At 54.7% G+C, this 23197-nt stretch overlaps 9 protein-coding genes across 9 annotated transcripts; 4 read left to right on the top strand and 5 right to left on the bottom strand.

Moving 5' to 3' along the window:
• Positions 1-313: 313 nt before the first annotated feature.
• CLUP02_00865 (3' exoribonuclease family protein) lies at positions 314-1502 on the top strand (the record flags this gene model as incomplete). The annotated part of the gene is made up of 2 exons (XM_049279911.1): positions 314-787; positions 873-1502. The coding sequence occupies 2 exons, from the start codon at positions 314-316 to the stop codon at positions 1500-1502; spliced, it is 1104 nt and encodes a 367-aa protein (XP_049135868.1).
• A 210-nt stretch (positions 1503-1712) lies between these two features.
• Positions 1713-2628, bottom strand: CLUP02_00864 (uncharacterized protein; the record flags this gene model as incomplete). The annotated part of the gene is made up of 2 exons (XM_049279910.1): positions 1713-2117; positions 2215-2628. The coding sequence occupies 2 exons, from the start codon at positions 2626-2628 to the stop codon at positions 1713-1715; spliced, it is 819 nt and encodes a 272-aa protein (XP_049135867.1).
• Positions 2629-3872: 1244 nt separating this feature from the next.
• On the top strand, positions 3873-4784 carry CLUP02_00863 (cytochrome c; the record flags this gene model as incomplete). The annotated part of the gene is made up of 6 exons (XM_049279909.1): positions 3873-3922; positions 3975-4076; positions 4115-4299; positions 4355-4545; positions 4605-4699; positions 4760-4784. The coding sequence occupies 6 exons, from the start codon at positions 3873-3875 to the stop codon at positions 4782-4784; spliced, it is 648 nt and encodes a 215-aa protein (XP_049135866.1).
• A 2689-nt stretch (positions 4785-7473) lies between these two features.
• On the bottom strand, positions 7474-9933 carry CLUP02_00862 (ATPase; the record flags this gene model as incomplete). Its single annotated transcript, XM_049279908.1, has 2 exons — positions 7474-9549; positions 9619-9933. 2 exons carry the CDS (start codon positions 9931-9933, stop codon positions 7474-7476), a joined length of 2391 nt encoding a protein of 796 aa, XP_049135865.1.
• A 1445-nt stretch (positions 9934-11378) lies between these two features.
• On the bottom strand, positions 11379-15212 carry CLUP02_00861 (uncharacterized protein; the record flags this gene model as incomplete). Its single annotated transcript, XM_049279907.1, has 10 exons — positions 11379-11454; positions 11527-11760; positions 11812-12610; positions 12663-13133; positions 13183-13951; positions 14002-14723; positions 14772-14843; positions 14902-14974; positions 15043-15072; positions 15147-15212. The coding sequence occupies 10 exons, from the start codon at positions 15210-15212 to the stop codon at positions 11379-11381; spliced, it is 3312 nt and encodes a 1103-aa protein (XP_049135864.1).
• Positions 15213-15434: 222 nt separating this feature from the next.
• CLUP02_00860 (uncharacterized protein) lies at positions 15435-16449 on the top strand (the record flags this gene model as incomplete). Its single annotated transcript, XM_049279906.1, has 6 exons — positions 15435-15534; positions 15621-15678; positions 15752-15892; positions 15963-16059; positions 16112-16299; positions 16362-16449. 6 exons carry the CDS (start codon positions 15435-15437, stop codon positions 16447-16449), a joined length of 672 nt encoding a protein of 223 aa, XP_049135863.1.
• A 534-nt stretch (positions 16450-16983) lies between these two features.
• Positions 16984-18292, bottom strand: CLUP02_00859 (alanine-glyoxylate aminotransferase; the record flags this gene model as incomplete). The annotated part of the gene is made up of 3 exons (XM_049279905.1): positions 16984-17426; positions 17483-18108; positions 18204-18292. The coding sequence occupies 3 exons, from the start codon at positions 18290-18292 to the stop codon at positions 16984-16986; spliced, it is 1158 nt and encodes a 385-aa protein (XP_049135862.1).
• Positions 18293-19672: 1380 nt separating this feature from the next.
• CLUP02_00858 (MJ0936 family phosphodiesterase) lies at positions 19673-20470 on the top strand (the record flags this gene model as incomplete). The annotated part of the gene is made up of 3 exons (XM_049279904.1): positions 19673-19741; positions 19837-20247; positions 20339-20470. The coding sequence occupies 3 exons, from the start codon at positions 19673-19675 to the stop codon at positions 20468-20470; spliced, it is 612 nt and encodes a 203-aa protein (XP_049135861.1).
• Positions 20471-20746: 276 nt separating this feature from the next.
• CLUP02_00857 (shugoshin) lies at positions 20747-23183 on the bottom strand (the record flags this gene model as incomplete). The annotated part of the gene is made up of 4 exons (XM_049279903.1): positions 20747-20807; positions 20869-22581; positions 22634-23078; positions 23135-23183. 4 exons carry the CDS (start codon positions 23181-23183, stop codon positions 20747-20749), a joined length of 2268 nt encoding a protein of 755 aa, XP_049135860.1.
• Positions 23184-23197: the final 14 nt, after the last annotated feature.

The raw sequence follows: 23197 nt of genomic DNA, 5'->3' as shown, positions 1-23197 counted from the left end.
TCCGTTCAAGCCACAGCTCACGCCACAACCACCGATCCGGACAGCTCGCACCGGCCGGCCCCACACCCCGCGGACCCCACCATCAAAAAACCCCTGCTTCCTTTGACTTTGCTCGGTAGAAAGCCCAAATCCTACCAACTTTTTGCGACCACATCCCGCCAAAAAAATCGAGCTTCCCTGAAACCACGACCAATTGACGAGACATTGAGCTGTTGCAAGCTCGACCAGGAACTACACGAGACTCCGCGAGTACTATACCCAGTCTGCGAACAGGGACGAAAACAGAGAAAAAACCCCACACCTAGAGAAAGCAATGGCGTCTGCACAGCAGGTTCTGCTCTCCCCGGCAGAGCTCGCCTACCTCCACTCGACCCTCTCCCTCACGCCGCCCATCCGCCCAGACGGCCGCAAGGCAAACCAGTTCCGCCCCCTGACCGCAGAGACGGGCATTCTTCCCGGCACCAACGGCAGCGCGCGCATCTGCTTCTCCGATGGCACGGAGGCCATCGTAGGCGTCAAGGCGGAGATCGAGAAGACGGCCAGCCCGTTTGGCGCAGACGTAGACGGCGAGGAGTCTCCAGAGACGAGGAAAGACGCGGGCAAGAAGGAGGAGGTCAAGGGCAACATTGACTGGCTCGAGATAACGGTCGAGATCCCGGCCTCCAGGGAGGACGACGCCGCGACTGTTTTCCTTGCCAACATGCTCAGCGAAGCGTTGCTCGCTGACGGAGAGTTTACCAAGAAGCTACGGATCAACAGTCGGTTCCACTGGAAGCTCTACCTAGACGTTTGTTCCCCAATCTCCTCCCCCAACACACACAGACACACCGTTGTCTCTTTGAAGACTAGACGCTAACACACTATCCCAATAGATCCTCCTCATCTCCCCGCCTCTATCCTACCCGCTGCCCCTCCTCTCACTCACAACCCACCTCTCGCTCCTCGCAACCCGCCTCCCGCGCCTCAAGTCAGAGGGCGACGAAGACCCCATGTTCGACGACGACTGGCAGGCCTCGACGTTCCTGTACCCCCGCGACGGCAGCGCACCAGTCAACGGCGGCTCGCGCCCGCCCATAACACTGCTCGTCATCGCCGTCGGCGGCAACGTCATCTTCGACCCCGCGCGCGAGGAGCTCGCCGTCGCGGAGTCGGCGTTGGCGGTCTCGGTCGCCGAGGAGAAGACAGCCGCCTCGACTGGCGGAATGGACGTTGACGGTCGCCAGCTGAAGCTGCTCTCCGTGCGGACGGTCGACCCGCCTTCGAGGTTGACGGCGCCCGGCGTGCCCAACTCTGTGAATCCGGCTACCGGTCTTGCGGGCACACCGTCAAAGGCACCGGCAGTCCCGGCGGCTGCGCAGGGACAGGCCGCGGAGGGAGTTTGGAAGCCGCCTATAGGAGGTACCAAGGTACACGTGATTGAGGGGATGATCTCCAAGGTTCTGGAGAAGGGGGGCGTCGCGGACGAGGTGCTGGAGGCGATTGCCGCGGTAGAGCTGGCCTAAGGGTTCGATCCCTAGGGCTTGAGAAAGGGGTTGAATGTTTTGCGATATGTCAGGATGGGCAATGGAGAGACAAAAGTCATGATACCAATTGGCGGTTCTGGTTTGTAGTGTCATGTTGTACATGGTTCGGTGGAGGGTATATTACAAAAATAGCGTGCTCATCCCCCGTTACATCTTACACATGGATGGGTTCCTCTTCTCTTATCTTAATTAGAAGATGCCAAGCCACTTCTTCCTCTGCCCGTTCTCTGCAGGTGCCGTCGCCTCGGCGTCTCCAGCTACGGGCGAGGCCTCCATCGCGGCAGCGGCCACAGCCTTGTCCTCCTCCGACTCTTCCTTCATGCCCAAAAAGTTGGCAATGGGGTTCTCCTTGTCCAGTCCGTGGACCTTGCGGTAGTACTGACGCTTCGCGACGTCGTCGGTGTGGCGCGAGTGCGCGGCAATGGCCTTTTCGTTACGGTCGCGCTCGTGGAGCTGCATCACATGTACCCATGTGCGGATGAACTGGATGGGGCTGCTCCAGAACTCGGAGGCGGGGGGCAGGAGGTGCTTGAACGGGGATGTCTGGGAAAAGTTGAGGACCAACGTCGAGATGGCCAGCGTCGTGAGTGTTCCCTAGAGGATCCAATGTTAGCTAAGCCCATTGGTCCAAACAGGCAACGTCCCGCATATGTGTGTTCCTGCCAGTGGAGGAACACTGAGTTCTACTGACCAGGGAGATGAAGAGGTGGACTTTGCGGCTGTTGAAGAACCAATGCGCCCACGTCCCCTCGGGAGCCATCATGCCGGGATACTCGCGTGTGCGCTGGGCGCGGACTTCCTGGTTGCTGAGAGGACCGCCATAGTGCTTCGGGCCATTGTTCTTGGGCAACCGGGCGCCGTGGGAGGGCGGGTTGAACTTGGCCGGCTTCTCGAGGATGAGGGGTCCCTTCTGGCCCGCCTTTGTCGGCTTGGACGAGGCGTACCGAATCGTCCAGACCGCGTTCCGGCGGAGCGCCGCCGAGGCCCCCGTTACGGCCGGCCGACCGGTAGAGGTCGCTGCTACGCGCCACATGGGGCTCAAGGCCGGGAGGAGGAACCTGGGGAGGAGGAACCTGGGGAGGAGGGTTGTGGCCGAGGTCGTCATTGATGTTGTTGGTTTGCCACTATGAAAGCAGCGGCGGCAAAGAAATGGTGCTGGACCCTCGCAACGTTGCCTTGCCCGATGTTTGCCGACGTTGCGAAGGACGGCGGTCAAGGAACAAAGTAGGTCACCTGGACGGCGATGGTTTAGACTTTCGGGGGTCAGGCGTCTGTTTCACAGCGTCATTGAGGCTCTGGTATGGATCAACGGGATCATCAGGTGCGCGCCGGCAGGATCGGTCGGGGCTGGAAAAATCGAAGCTCCAGAAGAATTTCTCTGCTCCAAAAAGTTACAGTGGAGCTCAGGTAAGGTATGATGAGAGGCTGGAAGCTAAAGGGTCGCCGAACTACCCCCGTCGCGCATCTGGGCGCATGTACGGGTACGTACCTGACCCATAGGAAAAACCCCCCTTGCTCACTTCAATGGACGATCGCGATGACCATACGGCTACTCTGTCTCGTGTGTAGCAGCATCAGCATTAACACTACAGCTATTATTGGCTGCAAGATTGACAGTTCGGGATCTGGAACAAACAGATGCCGAGGTGGAAGAGGCCAGAAAGCACGGATATGGGCAGATTTAGGAATCCCAGTCGAAGCTCGGCAAACGGGATGTTGGCGACAGCCTAAGAGGAACAAGTGAGAGATAAAAGACCAAAAAAAATGCTAGTGGCAGGGACACCGACAAAGGTCCCCGCTAGCCCGCCGCGCCGCCCCGTTGGTTGAGTCGTTGACCTGGCACTCCTGCCAAAAAGCGAGCTGGTCCCGTCACCAGAACACCGAGGCGCAGCGGAGAAAGCGTTCTTCCGGGAGCAGTATCCGGTTTTGCCCGGGTAGCGACCCCCAGACGCATCACCTTCTGACCAATGCTGCACATCTGATTGGCGGTCGCGTCGCCACACCGTGTGGCTTGTGCGCCGCGGTACCCAGGTTCAGTGAGCTCATTCCAGGCTTTTTTTCTCTCGTTGCGGCGTGTGCTGGGTACGTCGCCAGGTGCCTTTCCGCCGGGTTGTTGTCATAATTAAAATCGGATAGCCTTTTTTTTGCCGTGCTGTCGTCTCGTCTTTTTCTTTTCTTGGTCCGATCCGATTCTGAAAGTTTTTCTCTCCCCCTTCTTCCTCCATTCCTCACCCTCAACCATCTACACCCCAAACGACCTCCTTGACGACCTGCAAAAGACATTCTTCTTTTGCACCTTCTACCTGATACCCCTTTTCAAATCTTTTAATTATCCTATAATCCGTCAAAATGGCTGGTGGTAAGTCTCTCTCACCTCACGCGCGCGCGCCGTCCTCTCCGTCCGTTTTCGCTTTGCTTTCCGGATCCCCGATGATTGCCCAACCCTCCGAGCGCCTCAATCCGCCACGAGCCATTGAGCAGCGAAGTTACCCTCGCTGAGTCTGGAACGGTTCGGAACTGCTTCGCGGGCCAATTCGGCTTCGATTTCACCTCGTGCGACACCTCCGTCTTCTGCGATTCGTTTCTCCTAGCACCTCCGACATCTTGCGCCAATTTCCTGGCATCTCGCTTGATGGGGCAAAAAACAGGGGCCCGATGAGCGAGACACAAGGAGGCGTCGACAGGGGCGGCGAAGCAGCGTATACGCTCACGACGAGTGCTCACTACGGGCGGTCGGGCTCTCATCGGGACTCAATCCAAGCGAACAACGAAATCTGTCGCGGAATACACATCACCTACCCAGACCAGTGAACTGACCGCGAGGAATCTAGGTGACGCTAAGAAGGGTGCCAACCTCTTCAAGACCCGTTGCGCTCAGTGCCACACCGTCGAGGCCGACGGCGGCAACAAGATCGGCCCTGCTCTGCACGGCCTTTGGGGCCGCAAGACCGGCTCCGTCGAGGGTTACTCCTACACCGACGCCAACAAGAAGAAGGGCATCGAGTGGAACGACCAGACTCTCGTAAGCTCTTCCGACGACGTTCAATCTCATTGCTCTGCTAACCATGAGCCTTCGTACAGTTCGAGTACCTCGAGAACCCCAAGAAGTACATTCCCGGCACCAAGATGGCGTTCGGTGGTCTCAAGAAGGAGAAGGACCGCAACGACCTCATTGCGTACGTTTTCACTGCCACTCAAGATCTTACTCAAGACTCACCCACTGACCATGACAACAGCTACCTCAAGGATGTCACCAAATAGATGGATTGATGTGTAACGATAGGATTGCATTAGACGAACTGGCGATTTGCGTTTTGTACCAATAGACCACTCTAGAACAGTGTGTTTTGGGGGCTTCACTGAACAAGCCCATTTTCTCTCGAAAATTCTCCCCTTTCAAAGACGGTTGTAATACAACAAATTTCATTTTGCGAAACAAACGCCACAGACACATGCGCGTGCCATTCTTGATTGTTCCTGTAGCATCCGTACCTGCAAATCATTACCGTGTCCATGATGTCAGATCTGGCGCGCCTTGTGACCCGGAGCTGGCCGGGGCCAAAAAAAAAACCTGCTTACTCAGGTAGTGCAGTAGTGCGGCCACTCTGTCCCCTTCAGCCAGTCAGATGACTCGCTCTGTGTTGTCATCCTGGCACATCGTCATAGGTCCCGTCCTGTCACCGAATCATGAATGTCAGGAACGTGTTACGGGATGCAACGGGAAAAGGTCGGTCAATTGTTCCAAAATAGCGGTTCTTGAAGGTCGTTGCGGCTCAAGCAGTCGTTCTGCAAGCATCAGAAAAAGTATAATCTTCTGCATGCCCCCGACCGGTGTCGACGACTGTCACTTCTCCACTCTCAGTGGTCAGTGAGTCTGGACCCAATCACACGATCGTCGTCGTCCGCAGGAGGACTTTCCCCGACTCTTGCGTTGAACTATCATCTCATTGTCCAGTTGAACCTTTAAAGAGCGAGGTCTGAGATGAGGTAAATGGTAAGTGCTGGGGATGCGATTGACACTGAACGTGCGCTCAGCCCCTGGTTCTTGCTACAGCTACCTATTCTACGAGTATTCTTGCAACCAGATGGCAAGTCCGAGATGATGTGTTAACACACAATAAGAACAGGCCAAAATGTGATCAAAATCACTTCCTCGTGCTTGGAAACATTCGGTTTGCTAAGTAATCCCCAGAAGGTCTGTACGTCTGAATGTGGTGTGCATGTCTGCCCAATCTTGGAATCCCTAGTACGTCCGTCTGCCCCGTATAGACCATCGTTGACGACTTGGAGTCGGGAGAGAAAGGAGAGTAAATGCAATTTTATATGTACTGAAAATCCCATAGAACATCTGGCCGATGGGTGACCAAACAACGACGTGCAATTGAAGCTATCGTCAAAATCGTCTTTATTTCGCACACCCCTTAAGTTCTGAAGAGCGTTTCCAACATCGGCTTTCTAACACTCTAGGTCACTGGGTCAAAACCTACCTAGATTATACAGACCGCTTCCTGCAGCCCATCTTGCATCCTGCCTGGTATAGAGGCAGAAACCTGTGCCTGAGGCTTTCCTCATTGGCCGCTCCCGCCCCTTGTGAGAAGTGAATCCTCTCTAGATATCACCAACAAGCAATGGGCCGTATGGTCGAGGGGTCCTGAGCTGTAGAGGCCCCGGTTGAACCGTGAAGTTTCCGGTTTATTTCGGGGTCCATGTTCGATCCTTCGATCGGTTCATTGTTTGTTGGCTTTTTTTGTTTGGTTCCCATTCTCTACCTAGGTACTGTTCACGATGGCCATTCCTGCCGGCTATCCAAGTTAGCCATACCAACCCAAATCATTACTCCCTAACTACTTTCTCTATGCTTTTACGATATATGTCTTTACCAGTGACGACTACTATGCTCTCGAGGTTCATCCCCTGTCATAAGGTTATGAAAGTATATCGACCGAGCCCTCGGCTACTAGCTAGAACCAGCCGGTAAAGAATTAACTTACTTTACCTCATGTAAAGATATTCAAGACGTTGAGTAGGTAGAGACTGAATTCATATTGACTCACTCTCAGTCCCACAACGTTTGATCGTATTCAGAGGGCAAGTGCCGACCAGCAGCCTTCCCAGACACAATAAGCAGGCACATCTACCATCACACCTTCCCCGCCAGCCCTAGAGCTCCATAGGCGAGAAAATTTCGAGGAAGGGTATGAGCAGCGTCTGATGTGTCTATGACCTAGTGATGGAATAGCAAAAAGCGTAATGGGTCCCGCAAGGGTTGCAAGCTCGAGTACGTTTGTGCTCATAAAAATTGGTGGTCCTACATAATGCCACAGACAGCTCATTTTTGTCATCAAACTCAGTTCTTATTGTAAAGGGGTCGCTGGCTTAGTATGAATCTTTTGGCATCCCTTTTTATTGGCGTATCTGGTTTTTTTGGGTAGGAGAAGCGCGGGTGAGTAGGGTGCTGGGTCCGGCCCTGGTGTTTTCATCGCCTCTGGTGATGGTGTTGGCTCCTTATCTGACTCAAGCTATGTTCAATGTCTGCTGCTTTTCTTATTATTCCCATGCCATGAGATCCAAGATGGTGGGGGAGAGGTAATACGAAGTTCTTGTTTATAACAGTTGCGATGAGATGTTTGAGCAATAGCCATGAGACGAGGACAAGCCATGTAGAGGGAGGTTCGGCAGTTCGCTCGTCTACACGAAGTGTACGTAGCTTGGCCAAATTCTTAGAATAGATGTTCAACAATACAGTCGATACTTTCACTCGGCTTCCTTCAGTACCTAAGGTACCTAACCGTATGGGTGAGGACCCATGATATGAGCCCAATTGCTCTCTAAAAGACACCAGAACCCCCCAAATAATAAATGCAGCAATGAAAAGACAAACTCAACTTTTCTCTATCAGTCAACTTTTCTTCGTCTAACAGTCCACCTCTAGACCCATCCTTGCCCTTCCTCACGTCTGATGATGCAACTTATTCGCCAGCCTCCTATACGTCTCCGGGTTCGGCACACTCGGCTTCGTCTTGCTCAGCGCAGCCTCCCAATCACTCTTGATCAACGCCGGCTCTCCGCCCTCGTACCGCAAAACACATTCGTCCAGCGCATTCTTATACAAGCCGTACAGATCCGCACCGCTGAAACCGGCACACCGCTTATCCCGCGCAATCGCCTCAACGTCCACGACGTCGTTATCACCGTCACCCTGGCCTTCTGGCTGCACTCCTCCACCGATGCCGTTGCGCACAATCGTCCTCAAGATATCGACGCGCTCGTCCTCGGTAGGCAAGTCCACAAACAGCAGCTTGTCAAGGCGTCCGGGGCGCAGGATGGCCGGGTCAATCATGTCGGGCCGGTTACTCGTGCCGATAACATAGACCTCACCCCTATCCCCGGCGCCGTCGAGCTCCGCAAGCAGCGCGTTGACGACGCGGGCGCCCGCCTCGGTGGTGGTGTTCTCCCGCTTGGGCACGAGCGAATCCATCTCGTCAAAGAAGAGGATGCACGGCGCGCAGGATTTCGCCCTCGTGAACAGCTCGCGGATCGCGCGCTCCGACTCGCCCACGTACTTGTTGAGCAGCTCGGGGCCCTTGATGAGGATGAAGCTCGCCTGCGCGTCGTTGGCGACGGCCTTCGCGACGAGCGTCTTGCCGCAGCCGGGAGGGCCGAAGAGGAGCACGCCCGCGGGTCGCTGCTTGCCGAATTTCTGGAAGAGTAGGGGTTCCTTGATGCGCCGGACAATGGAGACCTGGAAGGCGGCGCGGACGGAGTGCAGGGCGCCGACTTCGGACCAGGAGGTGCTGGGGATGGAGCTGAAGCCTTCGCGGCGCATGTAAGGGGTGTGCTCGGCGATGGCGTCGACAAAGTCCTGCTGGCTTACGTGGATGCGTGTCGGGGTCGTGTAGGATGGGTGCTCGATATAGTCGTACCACAGGCAGGCGTCGTCGAGGTCGCGGGCGGCGTTATCCGCGTGCGAGAAGGAGCTCTCCGTATCCATTCTCTCGGCCTGGATGGTATTCCTGGCGCGCGCCTCTTCTACATCCATGAAGCGGTCGCTAGCCTTGCGGTTGGCAACCTGGATCACGGCGCGGATATCGTCGCCGACGAAGCCGTGCGTGCGGACGGCGAGGGCCTGGAAGTCGACTTCGGAGGGTATATCGAGCTCTCTCGTCAGGGCCTTGAATATCTCCTCTCGGGCGTCCGTGTTGGGCACCTTGACCGTGATGGTCTGCGCAAAGTAGTCTGGTCTCCGCAGCGTCGGGTCGACGAGCTCGAGCTTACTCGTCGTGCCCACGATCACCACCCGTTGCCCCTCACGCTCCCAGTCCCGCAAGCGCCGGAGACCGAGCTTGAGCTGTGAAATGACCTCATGGTCGAACTCGCTGTGGCTGTTGCCCGACTTGACCATGTACTCGTCCAGGTGGTCGAACAGGACGACGCACGGCGCAATCTTCTTCGCCTCGTCCAGCACGTCGGTGAAAATCTTGCTCACTTTCTCAGGCGACCGCGTCTCGCTAAGGTATCGCCCGATAGAGATAACAGGCGTCCTCGTTCTCCAAGAAAGCGACCGCACGAGAGACTGCTTGCCCGTGCCCGGGGGTCCTGAGATGAGGATTCCCATCGGCTGCTCTCCAAAGCATGCGAAATCCTCCGGCTTCCGCGCGCGCGCAAAGACGTACCGCTGCAGCTCCTCGATGATGCCACGCACGCCGCCGAGAACGACCGAACCCGGAGGGATCTGCTCGGGGCCGTACTTGGCCGCCTTGAGCGCCTTCTTCGTGACGGCCGCCTGAGCGGTCTCTGAAGCGTCGCCCGTCTTGGACTTTGACGACTTGGAGACAATGGCCGAGGCGTCGCTGACATTACCGGTGCCGGTGCCGGTACTGTTGCCATTGCCGTTGGCAGCCTCGGGCTCAGGTGAGATGCGGCGTTTCTTGGTGCTTTTGCCGTCTGACCCCTGGGCAGTGGGCACCGCCGGAGCGACGTTCCAGTGCTTCGTCATTTGTCTGTTGAGAAGAAATCGATCTTCCGGCTATGGAAAGGGAGGTGGCGTCAGAAAAAAAGGGAACGTCATGTGAAGGAGACGGAAGGTAAAACTCACTTTGTATTCTTCAGCCTGCTCCAACAAGTCGTCGCTGTCCTCAGATTCGGCCTCTTCTTCCTTGCGGAAATCCAGAACCCTCTCAATCGCGTCCTCCAGTGGTTTCCTCTTTTGTCGGCTCAGACTTGAATTCGACTTTTTAATCGACTCGTATATCGCCGTTACTGTCAACCGTGGCGGTCTCTTTCTCTTGGCGCCGCCGTCCCTGTCCTTGCTCTTCTTCGCCTGCCACTCTCCTTCCCTCTCGTCCTCCAGCTTTTTGACAATCTGATATACGTCACGATCGAGACCGGACCGGAGGCTGATGCGGGCCATGTTGAGGTGTGAAAGTTGATGAGACTCACTGGAAGAAGGGTGAGTCTCTCACTCACAGCGTCGAAGGCGACTGGCAAGGAAAAAAAAGATTGAGGTGGGTGGGATGTGTGAATGGAGCACTGTGATTGGTTGTTATGGTATATTGACCCACAAAATAATTGCCGTTTCTGCGGACTCGGCCAAGGCCTCTCTAAATATCCTCTTCGTTATGATAACCGCTACCTTTATTATCGTCTCTCAACTTCGTCTCTTGAACAGTACTGATTGAAGACCAAGATGTGGAGAGAGCAACCTATCTTGTATATCTTGTACAAGAAGAAGGTGATAGTAGCCATAGTATCCAGGAATGGTAAGAATAGAGGCAAGGCAGTGAGAGGTAAAGTATCTTGTCAACCACCTGCCTTTATATCACCATCAAATCCGATCAGTTCTTGTGCCTCCAATTACCTTGTTATCCAAGAAATCATCAATTGAATGGAATGAGTCACAAGTGCGAGAACATACTTCCTCAAACAAGAAAGTGCCCACCCAGCACTGCATGCGCCTATTCGGCCTCACGAACGAGTATCCGTACTGATGCTATCGAGATTCGCAAGCGTGTCGACATCTTGCGGCGACTATGTGCAGCAGCAAAGACGGTGGCGTTTGGAAGAAGAAGTGGGAGGACTCAAGGCCGGGGTAGAATAAAGGCGAGTAACCATCAAGCTTTTCAGCCACGGTTGAAGTCATCAACGCCAGTCGTCCTCGGGGGCTATGAGTCCGTGCCAGAACTACACCATCACGACTATCGACTATGCTCTCAGGTATCTCTTTGCCAAAATCGGAAGTGCATTGGATTACGCCGGGAAAGCATTTTGGTGGTTTAGTGACGCTCAAAGTTTCAAAAGGTTCACAAACGCAGGCACAGCACATGTCATCTATCAAATGGTGACTAACGCCATTGCCTGCGCTGCTGACTGAGGTTTCATTACCGCATTTTTGTCAGAAAACGATTTCCTTGAGCGCCACCAAAAGTCGTTGACTCAGGAGCGCATCACGAAGCAAATTGAGGTCCGGAATGCACGAAAGACGTGTTATCTATCTGTTGATTTGCCTACATAACAAGCTTTCTACCACTAAGATGGGTCTTTCGCCTTGGCCGCATGTATAGCTTTTGTTTTGATTTACTCCTTCTCCATCCGTCATTTCCTCCACTCGCCTCACGGGAAGGTTTCAAGATACAGTCCTCTCCCAGAGGGAAAAGACTAGGCACCAAGTCGCCCTCCTCACCATTTTCCGTTGCCAGATGAGTGAAATGAAATAAAACGGCCCCGTCTGTGTCAACGCCAGGGGGCCTCAAAGCGGTGAAAGGTTATCCTGCAATCGTCATGTCATCTATCCATGGTATCACTACAGAATGAGCGGGCGGTTGTGGGCCGCAGAGCCAGGGATTGGCGAGTCGTGCTCTAGTCCGTGACGCATGGCTTCTGGTCAGAGCCCGTAGAGCTCCCACTCATCGAAAAATCCTGTCCCTTGAAAACTCTCGTCGCATTGTCTGCGCTCTCGAGGTTCCTTTTCGGGGCATACTCGTTTCGTAACTCTTGAGCAAGTCACAACTCGTCATCCTCCAGCTCAGAGGGCTTCAGCAGACCGCCAACCTTGCCACGGCGCTCGAGGTCCGCCGCCTTGGCGTCCCGCTCCTGCTGCTCCTTCTCGACCTGGAATAGTTCCGCATTGTCGCCAGCGAACTCCTTCAGGGAGATGAGGAAGTCACGCAGGTTGAGACGGAACTTGTCGTACTGGGTGTTCAATGTGAACAGGCCCTCGACAAAGGTCTGGATTTGAGCGCTGTATATCATGTTAGCATTCGTCATGCCGTACTTTCTTGGTGGTACTCACGGTTGCAGGTTGGGGAAGGCACCACGAAGCAAGTTAGCCACGAAGTTAGCGAGGAACTCCTTGTTGGAGGTGCCAGCCGCCGCCTGGTCGGGACTGTAAATCGGGCCCTGGATCTTGGCTGCGCTTCCGTCGGCAGGCTCCACAAAGTAGAACATCCTCATCAAAACCATAGACTGAGTCTTGAAACCGGCCTTGTGGTCGTTATCAGTGAGAACGAAGAAGACGTCCTGCAGGATGGTGATGAAGAACTGCTGGAAGAAGGCGTTGGCCGTCTGCACATCAGTCTTCTCCGCAATGTTGTTGATGAGCTCCAAGCACATGTTAAGTCCAGCAGCCTCCACATCGCGGTTATCGTGCTTGAATGCCCATGAGCACGAGTCGATGACGAACTTGAACTGGCGGTTATCAAGCTTCAACAGCGCCGGGAAGCAGTGAAGGTTGATCGCGCGAAGAAGGTTGAAGAACTCGACACGGTGCTCAGGGAATTCAGAGAAGTCCTTGTTGATCATGTCCAGAGTGCACTCGAAGACGTTCTCCATGATGTTCGGGACCTGGTCCTCCATCAAAGTGGAAAGCTTGGTAATAATCGCAGACATGGCCTTGAGGACTTCGGCGTCACGGGCTCCCGGCACGTTGCGGTTGTAGTCGATCAGGATGGACTCAAGCAGGGGAGGAACCATCTGTTGGCGCACAGATTGCAGATCCTCGGCCTTCTCAACGTACGTCTCAACGAGCTTGAGAATCTCCTTCTTGATGGTACGCAGTCCACGGACATGCGGCATCTTGGTAGCAATCTCGCCTGTGAAATGTCAGTCACGATACTATTTGCTTGCTTGCATGTGCAGACTCACCCTGCTTTTGGACAGCCTCGGAAATCAGTTCACTGGTAGCACGGTACATCTGGAGCATATCGAGGAAGATGCGACCAATCTGGGGGTAAAAGTACGGGCCAATGGATGTGCAAGCGGAGACGTTCGTCTTCATGATGTTGCCAATAACCTTAATCGTCTCGGCATCTTGAAGAATGACGGGGTTGACCCGAGCCTGCTTGATAATCTCATCCCACGCCGCGTTCGGAATGGCCATCAGATCGCTGAGCAGACGCTCCTGCTGGTGCTTGTTGCCCTGAGCAGCCACCATGTAACCGCAGGCCTCGTAGAAAGTGTGCACTTGCTGAGGCGAGAGATCGCAGGTGATCTTGTGCATGTTGCGAACAATCTCCTCAATGAAGGGCTCCTGCTCACTGGGCTGCAGAGCAACGAAGTGGCGACGGCACTGTCTCGCGATCTTGATGAAGGTATCGCAAGCCATGTCCTGGACACCTGCGAGGAGTCAGCATTAGATTCATAGACAAGATTCGGGGAGACGTACCTTCATGCGACTCGTGCATGAACTCGAAGAGCTTATTGACGACAGTCTTGAGGAACTTCCAGTGCGCCTTCAAGAACCGGGGGTATTGTCCAACAATGTACATGATGTTGGAGGCGACGACGGCCTTGTTGTCCTTGCCACGCTTCATCTCGGTGAGGCCCAAAAGATCCTTAATGACAGTGACCAGGAATCTCTTCTCAGTCTCCTCGTTCATGGCCAGGGAAATCGAACCGATGGCCCAGCAAAGAACGTTGCAGTTGTGCCATGACCACTCGCTGCCATCGACCTGCCGGGCGAGCTTCTCCGTCATGATGTTCTCAGTGTCCACAACGTCCAAGTGCGTTAGGTACACCAAGCACTCTCTGATGGTCTTGTAAAGCTGGACTGTGTCGCTCTCCTTGACGAACTCGCGGACGATTTCTCCCTCATCGTTCTCGACAATGAGGACCTCCTCAGGACGGACCATCTTCTCAATCATGACGGTGCGAAGGTTGGAAAGGACCTCGTTGTACTTGTGCTTACGAAGCGGGTAGTTGTTGAGCAGCGACGGGTTCGGCGCGCCGCCTCCAGACATGCCACCGGCCATGCCCATCAAGGGGTTGAGCTCAGTCATGGGGAGTTGCTGCATCTCATCGTAGAGCTCGTTGACGAGCTTGAGCCAGTAGTCGAGACAGATCTTGAAGATCTCGCGGTCGTTGATCTGGGATACGCGAATTAGGTAATAATGACCATGAGTAAGGAAGTCCCGGTTCGGCAAGTTCTCAATGAGCTGCGAGTTGTTAGCATCAAGATGACAGCAGCAAGAGAGCGTCGTCTCACATTCAGGTGCATGCCGAAGAAATTGCACAGGAAAAGAGCCAAGTTCTGAATGAACCCCTGATCTCTGGAGTTGCTTTGGCTGTATGTCGACTTGAGGTCGAGGGTGATGGGAATGATGGTGGCGATGGTCGTTAGTACCTCGGTGAACATCTTGACCAGCTGCTCATCGTAAGAATTAGGCTGGCCGGGCCCACCAGTTTGCAGACCGCCAATCTCGGTCAAACACTGCAGAGCGATGTTGCGGAACTCGGGAACGGGCAAAAATCGTGTACGCAAGGTGTCGATGAGCGGCGTCTCGAAGATGTAACCGAGAGGAATCCAGTTGCAGAAGCGCAATAATGTCTCGAGGGTGGCCTTGACCAGGCTCGGCTGATCGGCGGTGTTCAGGACCTCCTGGCAGAGGGTGAAGATTTGAGAAAACTCGGCGCACATGGTGGTCTTCAGATTCCGGGTCTTGGTGGATGTCATTTGCTCGGCGGAGTAGTCGAATACCTCCTCGGACAGCAGGCGCAGAATGACCATGTTGTTCTCGCAAATGGACAGACTGGAGTGGCACGACGTGATAATCTCGTTGATGAACGTGGGCCAGTTGTGAGGCCATTCTTGCTTCAGGATCGAGATGAGGACGATGTTGAGCTTGTTCAACAGGATCTTCTGTTCCTTCATCGACCCTTCGGAGCTCGAGCACTGGATAATGAACTGCACGACGAAGTTGCGGATGCCTGAACATTGTCAGTAGGAGTATGGGAAATAGAGGCAAACCCTCGAACCTTGGCACTGGTCTCTAGGCAGAACCTTCCATCTTGTCATAATAACATTATCAAGCACCTGCAATCCCAAGACTAAAAAATCGTCAGCTGTTTTGCACCCCGTCGTCTTGGTGGTTCGCGCCCAACATACACTTTGTTTGAGGGTGGGTCGCTTCGGCGAGGATCTTGTCGACAAGAAGCCAGGAATCTTGGTCTTCCTTGAACTGCAGCAGGAACCGTGTTAGAGACTGAGGCCATGGCCCATGTGAACGAGGTGGTGTTGGTCGCGTACCTGGTTAAGCGTTGCTTGCGCTTGCTTTTGCTATATTGACAGAATCATCGGTCAGCCTCGGCCAAAAATCTCAGACGGAGCCGGGGCAGAAAACTGCAGCGCACCTGTTCTCCACGGCCCTCGTAGAAGGAGCGGACGATCTCGTCCAGCTCCGGGATCGTGATAGCCATCGCTGGTGGTGCGGTACGGGGGGCGGGGTGTGGTGGACGACAGGTCGATCTCGATCGCAAGACGCAGCAACGGTAGTGAGGGGGAATCTGGTCGCGGCACAACTCTCCCCAAAGTCAGGAGGAGGGCAGGCGGGGGCGAAAGCGATGGCGCGGTCGCGGGGGGGTTTTTGGGGATCGGTATACGAGCGCTACGGCTGATGCAGCAAAGAAGGACGAGTTCGTATGTTGTTCGCGAGGAAGATTTGTGCAATTGGAAGAGAGAAGGAGAGCGGCAGAGAGGTGGGAGGTGAGGGAAGTCTGCCTGGCGTGAAGGCGAGGATAGGTTGGTTATCGAGAGAGCAAAAGAGGCGGATGGCGGGGGACAATCAATTTTGTCAGCCGCCCGCTAACTCCACCAGCCACAGGTAGCGATACCTTACCTCCCAGTGCCTCCCCACGCCCACGGCAACGACCAGTCCACCTACGGGTCAGTGTTTCCTCACGCTCTTTACCGACCTTTTGGTCTCCAATTTACAAGTCACCGTGCCTAATTACTACAGGGCAGCTGCGAAGCTTGGGCCTGCACCAGCCCTGCACTTTACCTCTTTTCGTTTCTTCAGTGGAAAACTTATGTTTCCATCTCCGCCCGAGGTACCTTTCTACCTAAAGCACTGGACCTTACACAGTTCCGGTCACCTAAGGTGAGATACCTACCTATAGGTAGGTAGGCACGGAAGGTACGGATAGGCAGAGGTGTACCGTGGTGCTCAGTACTCCCAAAGGCACTAAGAGAAGAGGTGTCGATGTTGCTGCTGCACAGCACCCCTCTTTTCCACCTGCGCTCACCTGGCGCGTTGAACCCTGTCAGGTCAACCTCACCTAGCAACCAGACAGCGTGACAGCTACTGCCACTTTGACAGTGCACCACCGATGCGCGTCATCGGTGGCTCGTCCACACCGACAGCTCACCTTTCCGCAACCTCCTCTTCACCTTGCCTTCCCGGCCGGCTACTTACACCTCCTCTTCATCTGCATCAGCCGAAGCGCGTATGAAATTGCAGTGGCGCATGGAATCGGCCTTTCTTTATCCACTCGGCAGCCCCTTCTTGTTGGTTTAGATTTCCTTCCGAGCTGGCCACCCATCATCCCCATCATCACTCAGTCAGTGAGTCCAAGTAATGTACTGGTACAAAGCCACTCCTCACCCCCACCTGCCCTACAGTACCTTTATACAGTATCGCCTTACTTCGGAGAATAACACGGCGAAGCGTCCGACAAATGTAGCTTGGCGACGCATCATTCATGTTCCCCCAAACATCGAGGAAGTATAAAGTCTAATAAAACTAATGGGACATTCAAGAAGGTTTTCTGAGACTAATGAGATACCCTATTTAACAAGAACGAAGGGGCAATCAATGCTAAATTACACCAAATTATTGACTTATTGGCCATGTTATTCACTCGTTCACCGCGGAAGATGATACAACCTCATTGTAGCCTGACAGGCAAACAACTTCACAAGGTAGCTGACATATCAATAACGCGCGCCTGACCTGTGGACCCCTGTTTACAATGAGCCCAGGAGAACGAACCGTTGCCCATCACACTTAGACTTTTGCCAACTAATCACATTAAGCGCCGCTTGCCCTGGCCATCACTGCGACTTTCTACGAATCTGTTTCAGCTTTCATTTCTTTCTTCCTCATACTTTGTTCAGAAGAAGCCATGCCAGATCTAATAAACATATAATTGCTCGGGCTCAGCCAGTCTATACAACCCAAACCCCTTGTCTCTACTCCTTTTTGTAGCCAACTTCAAACAAACTGTCCTGCAAAGCCTTGATCGCATTGTCGATATCCTTGCGGTTGGGGTCTGTCACGCTGACACCCATGTGTCCGAAACGGATGTACTTGGGCTGAATCTCCTTGTGAATACCGCCGGCGAAAATGATGCCCTTCTTGGCGAGGCTAGGCAGCACGTCGGTCGCCTTGACGCTGTCGGGGAGGTAGATGGCGGTCATGCCGTGGGCCTGGTCGTCGGGGTTGGCGGCAACCTGCTTCAGTCCAAGGTCTGCGACAGCCTTCTTGACCTTGTCGGAAACCTCCTTGTGCCTGGCGAACCGCTCGGACAGGGGCTTGGAGAGGATCTGGGTGAGGCCGGTGTGCAGGGCGTGAATCAGTTGGGGCGAGGGTGTCGCAAAGTAAGAGGGCTTCTTGGCCTCGTAGTTTTGCATAACTTGTGACTTGATTAGCGATCGAGATCCCACTCAGATTGTGCGCCGCGATACTTACCAGGGGTCCAGTTCTTGAACGAAGCAAAGTACGACGCCGGGGGAGTCTTGCGCTGGGCAAACGCCTTCATGGCCGCACCGCTGAACATGGAAATCGACAGACCGGCAGGGACGCCAATAGCCTTTTGGCTGGCGGTAATGACACCATCGAGCTTCCACTTGTCAAACTGTATCTCCTCAACACCGACACTGCAGACACCGTCGACGATGACGAGGGTCTCGGGGGAGACCTTCTTGACCAAGGCGGTCAACTCCTTGAGCTCACTCAGCACGGCGGTGGACGTATCGACGTGGGTGACGGTCAGGACCTTGTACTTCTTCTCGGACAGGGCCTTCTCGATCTCGGGGAGCTGGGGGCGGGATCCGACGGGGGCTCTCAGCTCGGTGACGTTGGCGCCGTAGGTCTTGAAGCAGTCCGTGAAGCCATTGCTGAAGTAGCCGGTGGCGAGGACAAGGACGTCCTCACCGGCCTCGACGAGGTTGGCGGCAACGAGGTCCCAGCCGAGGGTACCGGAGCCAGAGATGACAAAGGGTTGCGCTGAGGGGTCCTTGGTGATGAAGAGCTGGCGCAGCATGGACAGCGTCTCGCCAAAGGTGTTTACGAAACCGGGACCGACATGGCTCTCACTGGAGACGGGTGTAGGTCAGCATGGTGTTCTGGGTATACCGGGAGGGCATCCGGTGGAGACGGAGGGTGTGCCGGAGGGAGAAGGACTTCAGACCTGTAGTGGCTCATGGACTGGAGGACGGCATCGTCGAATTCGATGGGCCCCGGGATGAGGAGGGTCGAGTGAGGTGGTTGAGAAGACATTGTGGAAACTGGTCGTACCTATGGATGGTGTGAGTGTGAGAAGGAAAGTTGGATTTATCAATTGGAGGGGTTTTAGTCTGGGGTAGATCGAATTTAAAAAAGGGTGGACTTACAGCCGTTGATGTAGTCGTCGCAGGTTCCGATGGTCGCAGGTGTCTCGAGATGAGCGATACCCGAGCTGATGAGGGGTTGCTAAGGTTGTGGAGGGGCATTCTCCCCTGCTTCGCCAACGTGCGGAGAGGGAGCTGGAGCCGCCTTAGGGGAACGTGCATGTGCGCCTATGCGTCATTCACACCTCGGGAGGTAAGCCGATAGTCTTTATCGGATGGAGGATGTAATTGGTCTAGGAACAATGAGTTGTGAGGGCTCTTACGATTTTGCTCGGATCAGTCCCGTCGCGGGGAGTACAAGTCTAGGAAGAAGAGGCCGAGAACGACTTTAAAGGAGCGGATACCGGGGCCGAAGTCTTTTGAGAACCCCTTGCTTAGACTACCTTTGGTGAATAAAAAGCAAACAGAGTACGCAATGCCATGGAGTAATCCTTGCCTTGGATTTTTTTTATTTTTTTTATTCTGTAAGACGCAATGCTGTTGTCTGTCTGGCTGATGTGTCCCCGCCTCTAAAAGTGGCTGGGCTTTGGTGCTTTGGTTCTTTGGGGGGCTTTTCTGGAGCACACTAGGCAATGAGCGTGGAGAGACGGACAGTCGACTTTCGCGTGTGAAAGTCAAGCAAGAGAAGCCTGAGGGAAAGGGAAGACAAGGAGTAAACTCGGCATTCAAGTCCGAGTCAGGAGAGTGCCGAGTCTCTTACCGGTGTCCTGGCGTCGGAGAGTGGAGAGCTCCGAGTTCAAACTAGAGACGTTGAGAGCACCTCAGCAATTACGAATAACATTGACTGGATGGCATGAGCCATGCTGAAGAGGAGCTCCCGTCCCTCCTGAGTTCGGGGGACGGCACTGGACGACATCGGCGCTTTCCCAAGTTTGGAACAGGCTTGCCGAGCCACACTTCTGTGGAATCTCCCACTTGAGATTGTGGCTTGCCCTCCATAATCAGCCCCACTTTGACCGTTGCAACTGAGGCTGAGGTGGGAAAGCGGTCGCAGCGGCGGTGCATCATGAGCTACATACACCGAGCCGACACAGCGAAGCTACCTTATCGAGGATCACTACGTCAGATCAAGAGACGGCCAATTCGATACCTGGTTACCAGAGCCACATAGACCATCGTCGCATCGTTTCAGCGATCCATCGACACCCTCAGCCGGAACCGCCCCGGCCCGCGGACCTTCGAATCGTCCGCGCAACTCTAGGTCTCACAGCAGGCAGCTCCCGAATCCCCGGCGCTCTTATCAATCACCACCTTCACCTCCCCCGTCAACATGGCGTTCTTAATTCTAGTTATTGGCGACCTCCACATCCCAGATCGCGCCCTCGATATCCCCCCAAAGGTACACACCTTCTCCCCGCTTGGCCCGGCTCCCCTCTCCCCTCCCCCCTCCCCACAACAGCTTCAGCAAGCTAACACACAACACCCAAACAACAGTTCAAGAAGCTCCTCGCCCCAGGAAAGATCGGCCAGACCCTCTGCCTGGGCAACTTGACAGACAAGCACACGTACGAGTACCTCCGCACCATCGCCCCGGACCTCAAGATCGTAAAGGGCCGCTTCGACGTCGAGGCCACCAGCCTGCCCCTCACCCAGGTCGTCACCCACGGCTCCCTGCGCATCGGCTTCCTCGAGGGCTTCACCCTCGTCTCCAACGAGCCCGACCTCCTCCTCGCCGAGGCCAACAAGCTCGACGTCGACGTCCTCTGCTGGGGCGGCACCCACAAGTTCGACGCCTTTGAGTACATGGACAAGTTCTTCGTCAACCCAGGCAGCGCCACGGGCGCCTTCACCGCGGGCTGGGGCAAGGACGGGGAGGAGCCCGTCCCCAGCTTCTGTTTGATGGACGTGAGTAGCATCCAATTCATTGCCCCAAGCTGGCCGGCTCGGATGCCATCTAGTAGGGAATAAGCATATGTCGTACTCGTTTTGCTGACAGCCAGTCCAGGTGCAAGGGATTTCTCTTACTCTCTACGTATACCAACTACGGAAAGACGACAAAGGCAACGAGAATGTTGCTGTAGAAAAGGTGACATACACGAAGCCTGTGGAACCATCGGCAGCAGCATGAATCAATGGCGCAATGACGACAGGAGAAGGCGTTTAATCGAGGACGTGGACATTTGCAAGAAAAAGTGGAAGATCCAGCCATCATCGACTGGTTATCATGATTCAAGACCACAGGAACGTAGGCAAATGATGATCATGATAATAATATAAGTTTCAGCCAGCCATTATTCGGGGCGTCAAGCTCGCTATGCTCCCCTATATGCACAATAAACCCAATCGCGTGCGTCTCCCTTGGTATCCAGACGGCAGTGGCCCTTCTCCGGACCTACCCAGAAACTTAGACAAAACAAGGAGAATGGTATTTGACAACGTATCCAACTCCAAAAAAAACACCAGTGCTAGCCGTCAGTGTCATCAAGTGGTGGTCATTACAACATCATGCTCCTTCTCCGCATCGACACTTTGGAATTTGTTTCCTGAAAGTCGCTGCTGCTCTCCACACTCTCGAAGCTGCTATCTTCGACACATTCTGCTTCTGCGCGATTTCTTTTGGGCAAGACCATCGACGCTCTCTTTCTGGGCCCACCGGACTTGGGTCGCTGGCTCACTTCTGCCCCCTCCCCTCTGAAGTCGTCCCTCGTTGTAGACGACGCCCGTCTTGATGATTTGGACTGTCGCGCTGGCAAAGTGAGGTCCTTTGTATCGACAACCCGAAACGTGTCGCTAGCCGGTGTTGAGGCGGGGAACTCATAGGGATCAGCCTCCCTCTCGGGCGATAATGTCGATTGGCGGCTGGGTGTCTTCTCTGGGGCAGTCGAGCTGCTAGCCTTTTGTTGGAAAGGCCTCTGTCCTTCGCCCTCACTGATCGAGCCCGACATCATGGCGGACGACCGTTTCTTACGAAGTGGTTTAGCCACGGCGAGAAGTCGTTCCGGCGACATCGGTTTGTCGATGGGCTCGTGGGGGCTCTTCTGACCTTGCCGGCTGATTACAGACGGCGAAGCAGCAGCCGCAATCTGTTGCCACGTAGCATCGTCACTAGATTCGCGTTTGGTTGTTGGTGCCGCATCCGATGCAGATGGATCTGAACTGGCGCTGCCACTACGCTGAAGGTACCTCGTCTGACCAGTAACGGCGTCATAAAGTTCCTTCGTAGGGCGTCGCATCTTGTCACGCAGGTTCGGTTCTGCGTAGCTGACCGAAGCGCGCGCCCTCCTACTTGGCCGTGAAGTTTCGCCCTGGGAAGAGATGTCGTTTGGCGGCGGCGTATCCCGAACACTCGGCAGGCTCATTCTAGACGCTGGCTCAGGGGATGCTGGTGATAGGAGAGCAGCTTCGATGGGTACCGTTTCTGTACTCGGCAGAACGTCGACAGTGGGTGCTGGTGATGGCACTGTGGCAATGACAACTTCGACTGGCTCAGGCTCGGGTCTGGATTCGGCCTCGGCTTCTCTAATCTTCTGCGCAGCCCTCTGGCTTGCGGCGCGCGGCTTCGGCTTTTCAGGGGCGACCTTAGAGTCATTCGCTGCGTCTTTGGAGCTCTTCACAGGCGAAGCCATGTCGTCATTCGTGCTCTTGGCCGACAATGGCTTTCTCGAGTTGACTGGTGCCGACATTCGTTCTCTAGCCTCACGGCGTCTGTTGGCGAGCTCTTTCAGCGTCTGTCCGCTAGGTTGCTCGCGTGCCTCAAGCGGGCGCTGCTCGAATTCTTTTGACTTCGATGGTTGGATGGGAGGTTTTGTGACTTTGGCAAGGTCGTCTCCCATGCTATGCTTTCTCTTTGATCCAGCTTTGACGACAATCGGAAGCACGGGGGGCAAGATGGGAGTCTCCTTGGGTGGGTGCTTGGCATCGGGTCTGGCGTCTTCCGTCTTGGTCGCAGGATCGGGCCGCACAATGACATTTCTCTCGGGCTTCTGTGTCGTTCGGGATACGGGTGCTGGAGCTACTACTGGCGCTGGTGATGGTGATTTTACCGGCGAGCTGTTTGTGGCTGCCTGCGGCTCTGTGGCACTCAGGGGTTGACGAGGGGATCCGATGTCAACGGAGTCTGCATCGACGAATCGTGACATTGGTGGAGGACCAAGTTCGGGGGAATCAGTGGTATCGGCGTTGTCTGTTGCATCTGTCGTATCGGCGGCTTCTGAGCACAGAGCGAGGATTTGGTCACGGCTTTGTCACATTAGCACCACAAATTCGACGACAGGCATCACGGCCGACTTACTCAAGTGTTGCCCTTGGATACGATTTGTTCTCTGTGATAGGCGGTAGGCGGCCCTCTTGCAGCGCTCGAGCCTCTGTGTCCTTTACTGGCTCGCGTGGCGGCCGTCTCTGGGGAGGGCTGCCACGCGGCAGACTTGCTCTGGAAATCCGTCTGCCTCGAGGGCTCGCGTGTCTTTTCGTGGGAGGTTCTTGGCCGAGATTGGAAAGGAGCGACATGCAGTCCATCAACTGGGATTCGAGTCTGGATCTGATGTCCAGGGCATGGTCTGCTATCCTCCGAGCATTGCTATCTTCGAGCTCCTTCTCCAGCTCAATAATTCGGCCATTCAGCTGGAGGTTTTCTGACAGGGAACGAGAATAATCTGCTTCGAGGTTGTGGATGCGATTCAAGTGAACGGCGTTTGCTCTGGCAAGGTCTCTGTTTTGGCGCAATAGCTTCCTGCGTACTAAATAAACACAAGTTAGTCGATGAGATGAAGTGAAGACAGGAAAGTAAACATACGCGTGTCGATGCTATCTGTAGATACGGGGGGTTCGTTTAGTCGGGCCATGATGCATTCTGGAG

Source organism: Colletotrichum lupini, chromosome 1 (assembly GCF_023278565.1).
Source record: "Colletotrichum lupini chromosome 1, complete sequence".
Classification (NCBI taxonomy): Eukaryota; Fungi; Ascomycota; class Sordariomycetes; order Glomerellales; family Glomerellaceae; genus Colletotrichum; species Colletotrichum lupini.
The sequence above is the reverse complement of the archived record's forward strand: the minus strand, read 5'-3'. Positions and strand labels throughout refer to the sequence as shown.